The following is a 17,269-nucleotide window of genomic DNA, read 5'->3' as shown; positions in this document are numbered from 1 at the left end:
TGGGTGTGTGTGTGTGTGTGGGGGTGGATTTTCTTCTGCCAGACACTGCTGTAGGGCTGGGAAGATTTTCCAATCTGAACTGCAGAGCAGGGGAGAAAGAGGAAGGATATAAATGCACCCCAAAGCCCCCAGGAACCAGGGAATCACCCAATTGGAGCGGAGTTTACAGAAGTTGATGTAACTTGGGTTGGAAAAGGCAACGGAAAGATGGTTCAAACAAGAGCTGCTTTTTCCGACCTTGTAACAAAGGGATGGCGGTGCACATTGTCCCACAAACTCTCCTTACGGGGGACTCGGACTACCTCTACTTGAGGATACAACACTAAGAATCCTACCTTCTACAGGGGAGTTAAAACTATCTCCTCGTCGCCGTCCAAGGTGACCCCCAAAGGTGCCCGCATCGCGTTCTTTCCCGGGGTAGCCTCACCGCATTACTGATAACGAGAGCAGCTTAATTTTTGTCAGCATTCAGGGCGCTCCAGTGACTTTAGGGGGGTCCACAGCGTCCTTAGAACCTAGAACCTAGAGAAGATAGGGAGGCGACTCCCGACCTAGCACTCACCCCGCTTCCAGTCCAGAGAGCGGCGTCTCGAGGCTGAGGTCGCGCCATCCTCGGGCGCACCTAGGTGGGCCCCACCACCACCTCTACGCATCTGCCCAGGGCACTCAGCAGTGGGCGGTGCTGGATAGGCAAACAGCGGCTCTGCAGTGCTGCGGCAGCAGTACAGCGAGTTTTCGGGCCCCTTCCCCCACCCGTTCTCTTCGTAGTCTCCGGAACCACGCGATTTACTCAGCGCCGAGCGGGAATGCGTCCTCCATACAACGACTTACTGCGACAGTGCGCAACTGAGGAGGCCAGGAGCATGGGAGGTGGGCACGGCTGGGAACTCTCACTCCCAAAGCTGGGGCTCAACCCAGGGCGCTGGCCCGCGTGGAGGGAGTGCTAGTCAGTGCGGTCCCACCGTAAGCGTCGGTTACTGCTGCTGCAGTGTCCGCAGCAAAGACAGGCGCGCGAGCGTTATAGGAGTCTAAACAGACCGTGGGAGACGAGATGCATGAGAAGCCAGCTCCCTGGCTATCCCCGAGGCCTCGGCTGCCAGCAGAGCCACCGGGCACTGTAGCCAGGGCGCCGCTTGGGGTGCAGGGAGAGCAGGAGCGAGGGGCGCTCCGCGGGTTCACTTCCTGCTCCAAGCTGGCCGCTTTACCCGCCCAGCCTCGCGGTGCTCAGAGTCTGGGCGGGCCACCTCGCAGCGTGCGGTCCTGAGCGGCCTCTGGGGTGGCGGCGGGGACGGCACGGCAGCTGGGCCTCCACTCTGCTCCGGCCACTCAACCACCGCCCGCACTCGGGTTCGCGGACACCCACTCACCCAATTGAAAACAGTGCTTGCGTTGGCACCTCCTCTTCCCTCCCCGCCCACGCCGCGGGAGGGACGGGCCCTTCAGGCTGAGGCTGGCGGATTCTGAGGCCCGGGATGGTATTTATATGAAACCGCCCTATTTTCGCCAGGTTTTCCCTCCAAGCTAGGAAAGACTCCTCTGTTTTTCTTAATTATTTTTTAATTGCACCTGCTTTCTAGATTACCTTTGGAAACCTGTGGGAGGGGCCGAGAGGGAGGAAAATGTTGCTTTGCTTGGCAAAGGGAAGGAAACCTTGTCACCCGGCGGGAGCTCTCTGCCATGTGTAAGGCTCCGAGAACCTCACAGTACAGCCTTGGACTTTGCTTTGGCGTCCGATGAGCCCGTAGGAAAAAAAGGGCGCTCAGGCTCGGCGCTTGTCTCCTCCGGGTTGGCAACGGTCGCGAGTCGCTCCACTCTCCCCGAAAGGTGTCTTCAGAAGTGGAAGGGATCTAGTCCGACGACCAAAAGAGGGGAGGGACGTGCCGGTCCAAGGGAAGAGGCAAGGACATTTCCAGAAGTTAGCTGTCTAGAATTAACTTAGGGTTAAAGTTATGGGAAGCGCGGCCATGGACACCAAGAAGAAGAAGGATGTTTCCAGCCCTGATGGGAGCAGCGGCAAGAAAAATTCCAGCCCCAAGAGGCGTTCGCTGCGCGTGCACATTCCGGTGAGTTCCGCCGCCGCCTCCAGCCTCGTGGCCTTCCCGCGACTCTGCCCCGCATGCGCCTGCGACCCTTCTGTCATTCCAGGCTGCTCCGAGAAGGGCGCAGGGCAGGCCTGGAGCCAGACTTCTGCCGCCTGCAGCCCGATCTCGGTGGCCGTCTGGGACGGCGGCGGCCGCGGGGCGTCGCCGGGACCCTGAGGGCTCTGGTGCGGTGGGCGGCGCACCGGTTGTTTTGCTGCGACAGGACGTGGTGGCCTCTGCTCGACGAGGCGGGGCGTGCCGCGTCCAGGCAGGGGGGTGGAGCCGCAGGCGGATGGCGCGCGCTCCGCGCTGCTGAGAGCCTCACCGGGTGGCTGCGCCCTGCAGTGGAGCTGTCCCCTCACTTTCTCTGGCGGTGTCTCCAGGCCTGGGCCGAGGCTTCTCAGCCACAATTCCTTGCTCTCCCTGGGTCTCGTGATATTTAGGGGCTGGAGGAACCCTAACCCGTTAGGCCTGCCGCGACCTTCAACTCTGGCCCATCCGGGGCCCAACCTCGACTTTGGGGGCTTTGGTCCGTCTGCGTCTAGACTTTGTGCAGTCTGGGAGTGCGCAGGGGGTCATGCCCTCTTCCGCACCGGTAGCCCGTAGGTGGTCCCATGCCCTTGTCTCGCTCTGCAGGGGTTAGGGTAGTGGCAGTTGCTCCGCAGCCCTTACCTTTACCGGCCAGAAAACCCCCGACTGGGTCATACCCCGGCCTCTACCGACCAGTTAAATATTTCTACACACACACACACACACACACACACACACACACACACATGCTTGGTTTGGAGAGTAGGGTGGGAGTGTGTCGTGGGTCCCGCAGCTCCCTTCCCTCCCACACCTGGTTATAGATCATCGTGTCCTTTCGCGGTCGGCTGGCGGGGCGAAGCAAGCCAAGGGCCACTTATTCTGGACTCGGAACCCCATTAATACTTCCTTCCTTCTATGTTTATTGGACTCAGCTCTAATTTCTAGACTTTTCCCCAATGTCCTCCTCTTTAAATTCCCCAGTTGAGTTGTGTATAGCGCCTAGACAAGGAAAGGTGAAGTCCCCGGGGCGGGAGCCCAGGCTTAAGATCTGTCGTGATTCAGGGAGCAGCGAACGGTCTCATGGACTGCTGTCAGCCCTTCCAGCGCAGCACGGAGCACGCAGGGAGTGGAGAGGCTGATCCCAGGACTACTGTGAGGCCACAACAGGGATCCGAGAGTGCATTCTATTTGAAAATAGATATTCCTGTTTTATTATAACTATATTTGTAAATTATGAGTTAAAGCATCGCTACTACAAACTTCTCTGTAGTAGTGACTTCCTGAGCAAACCGTTTTAACCACTCAACGTCTCCCATTTGTCAGAAGGAGATAATAATTCCTACTTTACCTACCTTACAGAGATGTGATATTCAGATAAAATAACCTATGTGAAATTGGTTTGGAGGCTTTGGGTCGTGGTTTCACAGGACAACCCGGTCGGTTGGCGTAATAGTATGGTTAGTACTTCTGCCTTCCAATTCATTGTGTAGTGGCTGCGGTCTTAATGGCTTTCCAGCAGCCAGCTAGGATGCAGCTACTGGTCTCCTCTCATCTGAAGCAGAGAAGAGTGAAGAAAATCAAAGCCAGCTGGCAATATTTAGTCCAAGGATATGATGGATCTCCAAACCAGAACTGGATGGTGCCCAGCTACCAATGCCAACCACTCGGGAAAGGATCAAAACTGGAGATCCTGAATAGAGTGGGAGGAAAAATGTGGAACAAAATTCAAAAACACGAAAACGAACAGAATTACTGGTTGGATGGAACCTGGTGGAACCCACAAGACTATGGCCCAGGTTATCCTGTGTGCCTAGAATTGGCCTCACTCCCAAGGATTGGCTCTCAGCCAAACAGTAGAAAGACCTACATGCAGAACACCTATCCTAGGGCAATGCACCCACCTACTCTAGGGAGATACACCCCTTAGAGCAATCAGCCATGGGACACCAGTGGGGCAGCATTCACATAAAGGGAAAGCTGGACAGACAGGAATGCACAGTTAAGAATGGCACAGGGAGGGGGTGGTCACAGGGATGGGAGGGGAGGAGAGTGCATTATGGTCAGGAATGGTAATTGGAGCATGAAATCAAATGTACATGAACTATTGAATGTAAAACAAATTTTGCTGCACTATATATATATATATATATATATATAGCACAATATATGTGCATATATATATATATATATATATATATATATATATATATATATCAGGAGCTCTGGTAGCGTAGTACTTAAGGCACTTGACTGCTAACCAGAAGGCTAGTGGTTCAAACCCACCAGCCACTCCTTGGAAGGAAGGTTGGGCAATCTACTTCCATAAGTGATACTGCCTCCGAAACCCAAGGAGGGGTCGTTATGAGTCAGGTCCGACTTGATGGCAACAATAACAACATATGTATATGAAGCACTATATAGATATATCAAGTATATATATATATATATATATATATATGAACTCTGGTAACATAGTGCCTAAGGCAATTGACTGCTAACCAGAAGGCTAGTGGTTCAAACCCACCAGCCACTCCTCTGAAGGAAGGTTGGGCAATCTACTTCCGTAGTGATACCGCCTTTGAAACCTAAGGAGTCGGGGCCAACTCCATGGCACATAACAACAACAACAAAAATATCTCAAGCTTTGGTACCAAAAAAAAAAGCTTACAAGTAGTCCATCCAAGGCACAATAGTTGGCCTCTATTCACCTGGAGCAATAGAAGAAGGGGAATCAGGAATAGGAAGAGGAAAGGAATGTGTGGCTAACTGCCTTCAGAACAACTGCCTCCTTTACCATGATTTTTTTGGTCTCACGATTCTCTGGTCTTAAAGGTTCTATAGAAGAATCCTGATTCAAAGGGGAAAAATGCAGAACAGAATTTCAATTTTCATGGACTCCAGACTTTCCATGGAGCGCCTGGATGAACCTCTGAAACTGTTGCCTTGGGATAACCTTAAAATCTTAAGCCAAAAGTATCACCTGACAACAGCAGCTCAAAAGATTAAATAGGAAACTTAGGGGGAAGTGAGTTTATGTTAATGAGGTGGAAAAATTTGGACAAAGAGGGTAAGAATGGTTACACTACTTGAAGAAGAATGTAATCAATGTCACTGAACTTACATTAGAAACTGGTATATATTCTGTTATGCATATACACAACAACAACAAAAATAAATTATTAAAAAAAAACCATGAAAGCTCTTTACCAATTCCAAGTGTTATATAAATACATGTCTATTGCATATACACAGTACCACCTAGTGCCAAAATAATAATAGTAATACTTTTTTAAAAATTGCATTGTCCTGTGGAAAGCCTGATTGTAGACTGTAGTGAGCAAGTACATGAGCCAGGCTCCAAATCCTCTCTCTGAGTAGTATGTGGGGCATGCTCCTGTTTGTTTGTGTGTGTGGAGGGGGGAGTATAGGAACAAATCCAGGACCAGTAAAAAGGATTGAGAGATCAGGCTGTGGGAGCTGAAAGGCCATGCTATAGTTGAGGAACTCTAACCATCCTTACTACTGCTAGTGATTACTTTGGCTGCTTTCTATAACATTCTTGGGCTGATCTGATCCTCATGAAAAATAACATTCATTCATTGATTCCACAGGTGTTCACTGAGTGCTGACATTATGCACCATCTGGTTGATGTCACTGAAGTGGTGAGAATGAGAGGGGCTCTGTCCAAGCCTCACATAGCTTAGAGGGGCTGTCATGGCTGGGGGTCTTTCATTTATAACTACTAATTACATGCTATCATTGTGCCAGGCTGTGCATTCAGACAGATGATAAGTAATGGTATGAGATCATAAGTCCAGGCTCTTAGAAGGGAGAAAAGAGAGAGAGGATATTAGGCCCAGAGAGGGTAGGTATGCTAGAGACAAGTGGGAAAAGTAGGAGAGTTATTCCCATCAGGAGACCATTGTGAGCACCACCACAGAGGGAGGGTTTGGAAGGCTGTTATAGGTTCAGTGAAGAGCCCCTTCTCCGTGAAGCAAAGGGTTTGAGAATTAGGGCAATAGGAAATGAATTGAGGCCAGGTCAAGAAAGGCCTCCAAGCAGGGTTGCCAGATTTAGCAAATAAAAATATAAGATGCTCAGTTAAATTTGGGACACATTTACACTTAGAAAATTAGCTATTATTTATGTGAAATCCAAATTTAACTGTGGGTTGTGTGTCCTGGCAACCTGAAGTTGAAGGTCAGGACAGGGAGTGAAGATTTCTTCCCAAGGCAGTAAGAAGCTATAGTGGAGGATATTGATGTTTTACCCCATGTGCCTATGGCCATCCTAAGTTCATCTGCAGCCTCTTATAGAAATGGCCTCTTACTGGTATCTTTTCTTTCTGCCTGAAGGAATTTACCTGGACTATGGCATCTTGCTGAGCCCCATGGAAGTGCTAGGATTATGCTTTCAGAGGAAACTCGCATCCAATGAGAGCTGTAGTTGGTAGATAGGCATTCCAGTTTCCCCACCCATTGGTATGACAATTGGAAGTGTGCTTTGCAGGATATTTCAGTCAGTCCCTAGCAGGACTGAGCCCTAGTTGTTCACAGTGGTAGTCTTCTCTTTAAAGGCCCCTATTGGCTTTGCAATCAAGATGCATTGCTAATTACTGAGGATTAGAATGCAAAGTTAGAAGCAAAGGAAGATCAGCAGTTGGAAAATACCGCCTTGGTGATAGAAACAATGCTAGAGATCACATGATAGAATTTTGCAAGACTAACAGCCTACTCATTGGAAATACCTTTTCAGCAACATAAATGGTAACTATACAGGTGGACCTCACCAGATGGAATACACAGGAATCAAGTAGATTACATCTATGGAAAGAGGCAATGGAGCAACACAATATCATTAGTTAGAACAAGGCCAGGGCCAACTGTGGAATATACCATCAATTGCTCACATGCAAGTTTAAGTTGAAGTTGAAGAATATTTTTAAGATGTCCATGAAAATGAAAGTATGACCTTGAATAGATCCCGTTTGAACTTAGAGATCATCTCAAGGATAGTGCTGATACCAATGGAATACTATACAACCCTAAAGAATAACGTAGAATCTGCAAAATACCGCAAATGTGGATGAACTTGGAGGACATTATGCTGAGTGAAGTATGTCAATCAGAGAAGGACAAATATTGTATTAGTCCATTATTGTAAAAAGTCAAGGAAAGGTTTATATATGGAAGAAAATTTTCTTTGTTGGTTACCAAGGGTGGGAGGGGAGGGGGGAACACTGTTAGATAGGTAGACACAAGTATTGACTTGGGTGAAGAGAAGGGCAATGTACTAAATGTACACAATGACATTGAGAAAGAGGAAGACATAGAGAGGTACATAGGAAGTACAGACAACAAATATGAACCCTTTTGTACATGCAGTACTGTGTTGTCAGTGAAGGAAAACGTGGATATACAGGTGGATAGATGGGTGGATAGGCTGAACTATTGTTGTTGTTATGTGCCGTCGAGTCAGCCCTGACTCATAGCGACCCCTCCTTGGGTTTCCGAGGCAGTATCACTACGGAAGTAGGATTGCCCAACCTTCCTTCCGAGGAGTGGCTGATGGGTTTGAACCGCCAGCCATCTGGTGAGCAGTCAAGTGCCTTAGCCACTATGCTACCAGAGCTCCCGGCTGAACTATTAGGTATGTCTATGTAGGGCAGAGTGTGCCCAAGACCATGTATAGGGTTGGCAGACAATGTTTCTACAAGTGTATTTGTTCTGTAAGAATTCCCAGGTAGAATAAATTCCCAGGTAGAATAAATTTGAATAGAGCTGACAAGGGCAAAGGTTGTAATCACTTCTTGGCCACAGCCAGCTACCCAGAGAGAGTGAGTAGTTGGACCTGTGGGCTTGGGACCATAGTTGCAGGGGACATGAAGCTCAATTGGCATAACATGATACATAAAACATTGTTCCACATACTTTTTGGTGAGTAGCAACTGGGATCTTAAAAGCTTGCAAGTGGCTGTCTAGATGCAATGATGGATCTCTCCTTGTCCAGAGCAAAGAAGAATGAAGAAAACCAAAGATGCATGGGGACAATTAGTCCTAGCGACTGGTACACCACGCAATCCTCAGCCTATATGACTATGAGACCAGAAGAACTAGATTGTGCCTGGCTACCACTGTCAAACACTTGGAGAGGGATCTATGTAGGAGATCCTGGATAGAGTGGGAGAAAAAGGTGGAACAGAACTCAAAATCATTGGGAAAATAAAATAAAATAAAATAAAAAATAGGGACTAGGTTTGCTGGTTTGATAGAGCCTGATGGAACCACTGAGACTATGGCCCCTAGCTGCCCTTCAGGTCTGGAATTGAACCCACTCCTGTGGCTTCCAGCCAGACAAAAGACAGGCATATGAGTTGAACATTTACACTAGGTAGATACACTCCTTGGAGAGAACAATCATGGGAGAATAGAAGGGCTGTGTATGGACAGGGAGACAGCTTAGGGAGCAGGAGTGCATGAAGGGAAGGACTCAGGGAAATAACCGTGGGGAGGAAGTGGGAGGGGAGCTATTGCTGTAGTCACTCTCATGAGACAAACTGTATGTACACTGCTGGAAAGTGAATTTGCTCTGTAAATTTTCACCCAGATCACAATTAAAAGAAAGAATAGTGCTGATGCAAGGAACACTAATGACTGAAGACTAGAGGAGTTGTGGGATGACATCAAGGACATATGTAAAGAAAGCAGAAGGTCATTAAAAAGACAGGAAAGAAAGAAAAGACCAAAATGAATGTGAGAAAAAGCAATGAAACTTCCTCTTGAATGAAGAGTAGCTAAAGTGAATGGAAGGAAAGATGAAAGAGCTGAACAGAAGATTTCAAAGAGCAGCTTGAGAAGATGAAGTATAATGAAATGTGCAAAGACCTATAGTTATAAAACCAAAAGGGAAGAATGCACCCAGCATTTCACAAACTGAAAGAATTGAAAAATAATTCAAGCTTGGAGTTTGCAATATTGGAGAATCCCATGGGCAAAATACTGAACAATGCCACTCCTCGGAAGGAAGATGGGGCTATCTACTTCTGTAGTGATACTGCCTCAGAAACCCAAGGAGGGGTCATTCTGAGTCAGATCCAACTTGATGGCAGTGAGTTTGGTTTTTGGTTTAGTTGTCCTCATGTGGAACCTGTATATAAACCAAGAGGCGGTTGTTTGAACAGAGCTAGGGGACACTGTGTGATTTAAAATCAGGAAAGATGTGTGTCAGGGTTTCATCCTTTCCCCATACTTGTACAATCTATATGCTAAGCAAACAATTCAAGAATCTGGACTATATGAAGAAGAACATGGCATCAGGATTGGAGGAAGACTCATTAACAACCTGTGTTATGCAGAAGACACAGCCTTGCTTGCTGAAAGTGAAGAGGACTTGAAGCACTTACTGTTGAAGATCAAAGACTACCGCCTTCAGCATGGATTACACCTCAACATAATGAGAACAAAAATCTTCACAGCTGGACTGACCAATAAGCAATGTCTTGATAAATGGAGAAAAACTGAGGTAAAGAATTTCATTTTACTTGGATTTACAACCAATACCCATAGAAGCAGCAGTTACGAAACCAAAGGATTTATTGCAATGGGCAAATCTGCTGCAAATGACCTCTTTAAAGTTTTAAAAAGCAAAGATGTTACTTTGAGGACTAAGGTGTGCCTGATCAAAACCATAGTATTTTCACTTGCCTCGATGCATGTAGAAGCTAGACAATGAATAAGAAAAACTGAAGAAAAATTGATGCCTTTGAATTACTGTCTTGATGAAGAATATTAAATATACCTTGGAATGGACTGTCAGAATGAACAAATCTATCTTGGAAGAAGTGCAGCTTCAATGCCTCTTAGAAGCAAGGATAGTAAGACTGGTCTCATGTACTTTGGACATGTTGTCAGGAGGGACCATCCCCAGGAGAAGGATACCACCCTTAGTAAAGTACGGGGTCAGCAAAAAGAGGAAGTCCCTCAATAAGATGCAACAATAGGTTCAGACATCAATGATTGTGAGGATAGTTTAGAACCAGGCAGTGTTTTGTCCTGCCCCATGGTCTGGGGGTCTCATTTGCCACCCTATTGCCCCCTGCATAGCCCACAGGTCACTATGAGTCAGAACTGATTTGAAGGCACCTAATAACAGTATTGGCTTTTTTGGCTTCCCTGACCCACTTTCCTCACTGCTTCCCTGTGCTTTCTACAATAAACTACTGACCCTAAGGCCTCTCCCTGGTTGACTTTGAGGGATGTAACTAAGAGAGAAGCTATCAAAGGTGATGGAAATAATGCTTCTTGTGTCTGGCTTAGTGCAAAGGAGAGGAGGGCTAGTGTGAGCAGCCAATCCAAATGCTGGTATACATCCAGAGAAATGGATTGAAGGCCTGAACTAGAGTAATGAGGAGAAGAAAAGTGAAGAGTGGCTATGAGAAACAGTAGATAGAAGTTTGGTGAGCTTGGCATCTGATTAAGGTCATGGGAGACAGGTATTGAATTGAAGGCCTGGTTCTGAGATATTTGGTATAAAGAACTGGTTCTTGGCTGAAAATAGTAAGTTCAGTTTTAGCCACAGTGGATATGAGCAGTACACTCCCAGGGAAATGGCATCCTCAGCATCACATAATCATGTGGTCGAAAGAATGCCATGTTCGAGGACATTTCAACTAAGAAGTTGCTTGTAAGAGACATTGTGGCTCCTGTGGGGTGGGGCTCAATTAGTGGTGTTCCAGAGGTGTTCATGGGGATGAACTCTCCAAGGACCTCTAGTGTCCAAACAGCTTGCCCGTTCTTGAATTTTTATGCCTCAGAGACACTTTTGGACCCAACTGATCTCAGCCCCCAGCCCAGTATCATTGCATAAATCAAAACATGCGCAAGGTATTTGCCAAACTTCCTCCCAGGCTCTTATAATCTTTCTTCTAATTCCCTGTCATTACCTAGCTACACCACCCCTCCACCCTTTTGACCACAGTATCTGCTGTGCCTTGAAGCACCAGAGAGGAGGAATCCACTTTAGGGAACACCTTGGGCAAATGAGTTATTGTAGGTGGCTAATAATAGGAGATCTAGAATTACTAAATGAAAGTAATATATAAATGGAATTGCATTGACAGGTGGGAAGGGAAAGGCCCTTGGCCCTATCTGTGCTTGATTTTAGCCCCTCTCTTAGGCAGTTTGGATCACATTTTGGGTCTTGTCAGGGGAAAGGCAAAGTGTGAGAGGAGAGAAATGAAAAGATTGAGTACAGATACCTTTCTAGGACTTCTCTGGGCCTCTCAAAGCAGCAAGATGGACATAGTGTTTAGAATTGCAGTGAATTGCCATCTCGTCTTCTCTTAACCTTCATTTCTGATGTAAAGCTGGTATTGATAATAAAGGTGGTTGGAATGGTTTTAGAAAGTAACTCATTGGAAGCATGGTTGTGTGTTGCATTCAGCCAGAACTTTGCCATAGCAGCTGTCCCCAGGAACGAGCATGTCCTTTTCTCCTTTTTCATCTGTCTCATAAAAGCAACTTCCCTATTTATGCTGAAATATGTATACTTGCAGATGTATTAATTAATGACTGCTGGCTGGTGTAGTGTGGATGTTTGGAACTGCTTACAAACTGACAATTGAGCGGGAGACCAAGGGGGATGGAAAGATTTGGAGAGAAGGACCTGGGCAGGAGCCAGTTGGGGCAGGCCTTGTGGAGTACAGGTTCAATGCAGTGGCCCAGTATTTGCCACTGAGAGGCAGACATAATTGACAGAGTACACATGTCTCTGGCTGACACCCTTGGGAGAGGTGCTCCAGAAACCCTTCACTGTCACTAGAGAGAAACCAAAAATAGACCCAAGAGCAGCTGGCCCCCAGGGAAGGATACTGAGACGTGACTTGGCCTGGACAGCCTGTCTCTGCTGATGTATTTGCCTGTAGGGTCTCCCAAGGGAAGCTTGACTTGCTGAGGAGGCCAAAGTGCTAGTAATGGGCCCTTGGCCCGGCCCCAGCTGCCACCAGAAGCCTCTGCCCTTCCACATCTGCTCTGTTTGGGCACTCTAGGAAGGAGGGGCGTGAGCAGACTTATGGGGATGGGAGCTACTGCTTTGCCCTGAGACTGGAACAGATCTTATAGATTCTTATATATACATAAAAATCACTTGGGAATTTTGTTAAAATATAGATTCAGATTCAGTATATCTGGGATGGAAATGCAAATTCTCAGCAGGGTGTCAAACCAGAATGAACCAGTTCAAAGGCCTGATGGCTCTGATCTTGGTCTTGACCTTGGTCAGATTATACGACCTGAACAAGATCTGCTGGGTTATGCTTGAGGGTGGTGTTTTCAAAGTGTGCCCACAGGACCACTGTAATTAGAATCATCTGGTATTTGTTTAAAATATGATATACTAGGCCTCAGCCCAGACTTACTGAATCTTCAAGGAATGAGGCCCACGATTCTGCATTTTTGACAAGTTCTCCCCATGATTCTTCTGCCTATGTTGGTGTTGTTATTATGTGCCATCGAGTCACCCCCAACTCATAGCGACCCCTCCTTGGGATTCTGAGGAGGTATTACTACGGAAGTAGATTGCCCAACCTTCCTTCTGAGGAGTGGCTGGTGGGTTTGAACCGCTATCCTGGTTAGCAGTCAAGTGCCTTAGGCACTGCACCATAAGAGCTCCTTCTTCTGCCTATAGGACCTTGAAAACAATTAATTTAGGGCTCCCCGTGGTACCAGTTGGGAGCTCTTATGATCCTTTTAAATACTGGACCATAATTTCACCAAAAGGACATCTCTATACTGAGACAGGAGATGCAGCGCAGGATACTTTGTGGGTGTATTATTAACTGTTTTCAGCATGAGAAACTAACTCATTTTTGGTTCTTGGTGCTTTACCAGTATTTTTCCCTGCTTATTTTCTTTGGATTGCCCTCCTCCAATAAAACCTAGCAAAATTATATTGTTGTTATGTGCCATCAAATCGACTCCAACTCAAAGTGACTCTATACTATTGCTGATCTCTACTCAGAGGTCTACAATTTTGATTGTCTTTGACCCTAGATCTCGGAAGGAAGACTGGGCAATCTACTTCCATAGTGATACTGCCTTGGAAACCCAAGGAGGGGTTGCTGTGAGTCAGGTCCGACTTGACGGCACATAACAACAACAACAACACAGACCCTAGATAGATGAAAGAAATAATTTCAAAGCTCTCCTCAGGGAGACATACTTGTCCCCTGTAAAACCATTTACACAAATAAATTTGCTCTTCAGTGGTGCTGTTTTTTAATTGTTTGTTTTCTTTTCATTTTCCTGCTTCCCCAGTTTGACTTATTCAGCTCCTTGCCAGGGTCTTTTAGTTTCTGGGCACCATTTTACTTTTATTGGGGCTACTGAAGTTACTGAACAGGGCTATGGCACCCTAAGCAATTGGTGTAGAATCCTGCTCTTCTTCACCTCAGCTCTTTTCCTCCCATTCTCCATGAGCCCTTCCTGTGACCCAGGGTTAGTACATTGGTGAGTAGGGAGTGTGATCCCAAGTGAAACACTAGCTGTCCCCTGTGTCCTTCAAGGTGGTGGACTAACTCATGTTGTGAACTTCTTTTATGATGTGGGACAACAGAAACAGATGAAGTGTTGCCCAGACAAGGTGAGCAGAGGCCTCTGTTTTCTGGGCTCACTAACCATGGCCCTGATTGATGGTGAGCCATAGAGGAGTCTGCTGTGTCCTCAGACTTAGCCACAGGGTGCTCATAGGGACCTCCACATGGCCTAGCCTTTGCCCTGTGCTGAGGAAAGGAGAAGAAGGACTATAACTGCACCTGTTCCAGCCCTGCACTAGAGTGGTTAATTTGAATCTCACCCACCTCTCTCTTCCACTCCCTACTTTGAAAATAATTTAATCTCCATCCCTCACTTCCTGTTGACAGGAAAGCCTTCTCTGCCAGCTCCTGGCTCATCATAGGCCAATTAGCTATCACTGGTTGTGAGGTTGGCCCAGACCTATGCTTTGATATACTCTGACCTGGCAGCAAAGCTGTTGATAAATGTGCAGCTAAGACCAGTCTGCCCTCTGTAACTTAGGGTCCCTACCTTTTCTCCATGAGGCAGAGACCTAGCCTTAACTATGGGAAGCCCTGCTTTCTTCTGTTGCCACTTCTGCTCCACAGGCTCAGCCCTTTGTGTGTCCCTAGTGCATGAACTAAGGTGGCTGATGTCCAGGATCACTGTGGAAGCCCCACTGTGGAGAATTGGAAGAGTTGGCATGCTTTGGTGCAGGCTGGGGCTGGGCATCAGAGAAGGAGAATCCTAGAGTTTTAAACCATTTATTTGGCAAAAACTTCTCTATTTGCAGTTAAGGAAATGGAGAACTGGGGAGTTACAAAGATGCATATTTCACAGATAGGCATGGTAAGAGCCAGGGCTGGAAATCCAGTTAATATGTCTGTTTTCCAGCTACTATGCTAGGTGTAGGAGCCCTGGTTAAGCTCTTGCCTGGTAATTGAAATGGCATCAGTTCAAATACAATAGCTGCTCCATGGAAGAAAGATGTGGCTGTTTGCTTCTGTAAAGATCACAGCCTTGGAAACCCTATGAGGAAACTCTGCTCTGTGCTATAGGGTCACTATGAGTTGGAATTTGACTTGTTGTCAATGAGTTTGATTTTTTGGATGCTAGGTTTTGAGGATACTAAGGTGAACAGGACAGGGTCCTTGTCCTCAAAGGCCAGTCTGAGGAACAGTCCAAAATCTCCTAGTACATTCTAATAGAGACACATGAGCAGGGTTCTGGGAGCAGAGAGGGCACACTCTAGCTGTTCCTAAGAGGGTGGGCTTTTCATGGCTCTTTCAACTGTTTCACATTTCCTAGAGAGCTGGGTTTGGAGAAACTCAAGCAAGGTCTTCCCTTGCCTTTTCTTTCCCTGACTGCTCCCCCTCTGCTGAAAATCTTAGTATGGTTGGCAGGGGTGGGGAGAGGGACTTGCTCTATGCACCAGGCGTGCAGAGAGGTGAGAGGAGGTGAGGGACTACCCAGCTCAGTCACCTACTCAGCTCCCAGAAGACTGACAGGCAGACCTCCAAGTGGGCTGCCATTTGTCTGTTGGGCTAATTGCCAGCCTAGCTCCACCCACCTTACAACACTGGCCATGCAAACAGCCATGGGCCATAAGCCAGAGACTGACATCCACTGCCCTGTTCTTGTCTCCAACATGTTGTGCAATAAGTACCCCAGAGAGCTTTCCTCCTCCTTGCAATTCAGAGGCTGCATGATGAGCTTGTTCATTTATGGTGGCTGTTGTTGATATTGTTAGGTGCTGTTGAGTCAGCTCCAACTCATAGCAACCCTGTGTACAACAGAACAAAACACTTGGTGCACAAAACAGTTGTGCACCATCCTCACAATCTTTTCTATACTTGAGCTTGTCAGTGTAGCCAGTGTGTCATTCCATCTTGTTGAGGATCTTCCCCTTTTTCACTGATCATACTTTACCATATTTGGAGTGCCTTCCAACTTGAAGGGCTCATCTTCCAGCACTATATCAGACAATGTTTCAGGGCTATTCATAAAGTTTTCCAGTAATATATCAGAAAAGTGTTTCATTGCTGTTCATAAGGTTTTCAGTGGCCAATTTTTTTCAGAAGTGGATGGCCCCATTCTTCTTCCCAGTCTGTCTTAGTCTGGAAGTTGTGCTGAATGAAACCTGTCCACCATGGTTGACCCTGCAGGTATTTGAAATATCAGTGGCATAGGCTCCAGCCTTATAGCAACATGTAAGCTACTACAGTACAACAAACTGACAAGACGAGTGGTGGTGTTATGGTGGCTAGGACTGGTCAATAGCAATGATTATCAAATACCACCTGGGGTGGCACAGTTGTCATTGGATTTAGCTAAGATTGATTGAATGCTCACTATGTGCCAGGCCAGGCTTTTATGTAAGTCATCTCTTTGTCTCTCAGATAACCTTTACTATTGTTCATGTCATCATCCTCCCCATGAAGAGAAATCCAGGCAATCTAATACTCACACCTCTTCCAGTCCAACCTGTCAAGGAAACTCTCTATTGCATCTTAATTGGGCCTTCCATGTCTCTTCTCAGCCCTGTCCCTCACCTTGGTTTTGGATTCCCTGTGAATGGTCAAGATAGTGTTGGCAAAAGACAATGACTGTTCTATCAGGACAGACATCACCTACATGATGGGTGCACAGAAGACAGGCTGTCATTGCCTGGCCAGTGGCCTTGACCTTGGTGAAGATTTGGTCTCCCTACTCTTTACTTGACCCCTTGTTTGATAAAGGTCATTAAAGGCTATTCTTCAGCCTTTTAATCTAAAAAAAAATACCCACTTTCTATAATTTCTAGGATTTATTATGTAGTTCTTTTTTCTAGTTTTACCAAAAACTGAGTATTGGAATGAACACTACACCAGGATCAGGAAATCCTATGGTAGCTTTTCTTTCTTTTATTTATTTATTGATTGATTGATTATGATTTAGATGAAGATTTACAGAGCAAATTCACTTTCCATACAGCAGATCACATACACTTTGTCTCATGACATTGACCACAGTTTACCACAATGCAACAGCTCCCCTCCCACTTCCTCCCCCATAGATACCTCTTCCCAGTATCCACCCGTCCATGCACTCCTGCCCCCTGAGCTGTCTCCCTGTGCATAAGCAGCCCTTCTTTCTCCCATGATTGTTCTCTCCAAGGAGTGTATCTACCTGAGGTAAATGTTCAACTCTTATGCCTGTCTTTTGTTTGTTTGGAAACCATGGTGTGGGTTCAATTCCAGACCTGAAGGGCAGCTAGGGACCACAGTCTCAGTGGTTCCATCTGGCTCTATTGGACCAGCAAACCTGATTCCCCCCCCCCTTTTTTTTTCTCCAAATGATTTTGAGTTTTGTCAACATTGTTCTCCATCTCTATCAAGGATCTCCTACATAGATCCCCTTCCAAGTGGATGACAGTGGTAGCCAGGCACCATCTAGTTCTTCCGGTCTCATAGTCGTATAGGCTGAAGATCGGATGGTGTACCAGTCGCTCGGACTAATTGTTTCCATGAATTTTGGTTTTCTTCATTCTTCTTTGCTCTGGATGAAGAGAGACCCATCATTGCAGGTAGATGGCAGCTTGCTAGCTTTTAAGATCCCAGTCGCTACTC

The 17,269-nt window shown here is 46.6% G+C and overlaps 1 protein-coding gene across 1 annotated transcript in view; it reads left to right on the top strand.

Annotated features, from left to right (window-relative positions):
* Positions 1 to 1,949: 1,949 nt before the first annotated feature.
* Positions 1,950 to 17,269, top strand: part of PRKAG2 (protein kinase AMP-activated non-catalytic subunit gamma 2) — a 619,849-nt gene continuing 604,529 nt past the window's right edge. The window contains exon 1 of the mRNA XM_007950134.2: positions 1,950 to 2,063. Within this exon, the coding sequence (XP_007948325.1) occupies positions 1,950 to 2,063 (114 nt within the window). The remainder of the gene's footprint in view (positions 2,064 to 17,269) is intronic.

The sequence above is a fragment of the Orycteropus afer genome, unplaced genomic scaffold (genome assembly GCF_000298275.1).
Source record: "Orycteropus afer afer isolate SDZICR_OR568_19922 unplaced genomic scaffold, OryAfe1.0 scaffold00264, whole genome shotgun sequence".
NCBI lineage: Eukaryota > Metazoa > Chordata > Mammalia > Tubulidentata > Orycteropodidae > Orycteropus > Orycteropus afer.
Note: the sequence above shows the minus strand (reverse complement) of the source record. Positions and strands in the feature narration are given on the sequence as shown.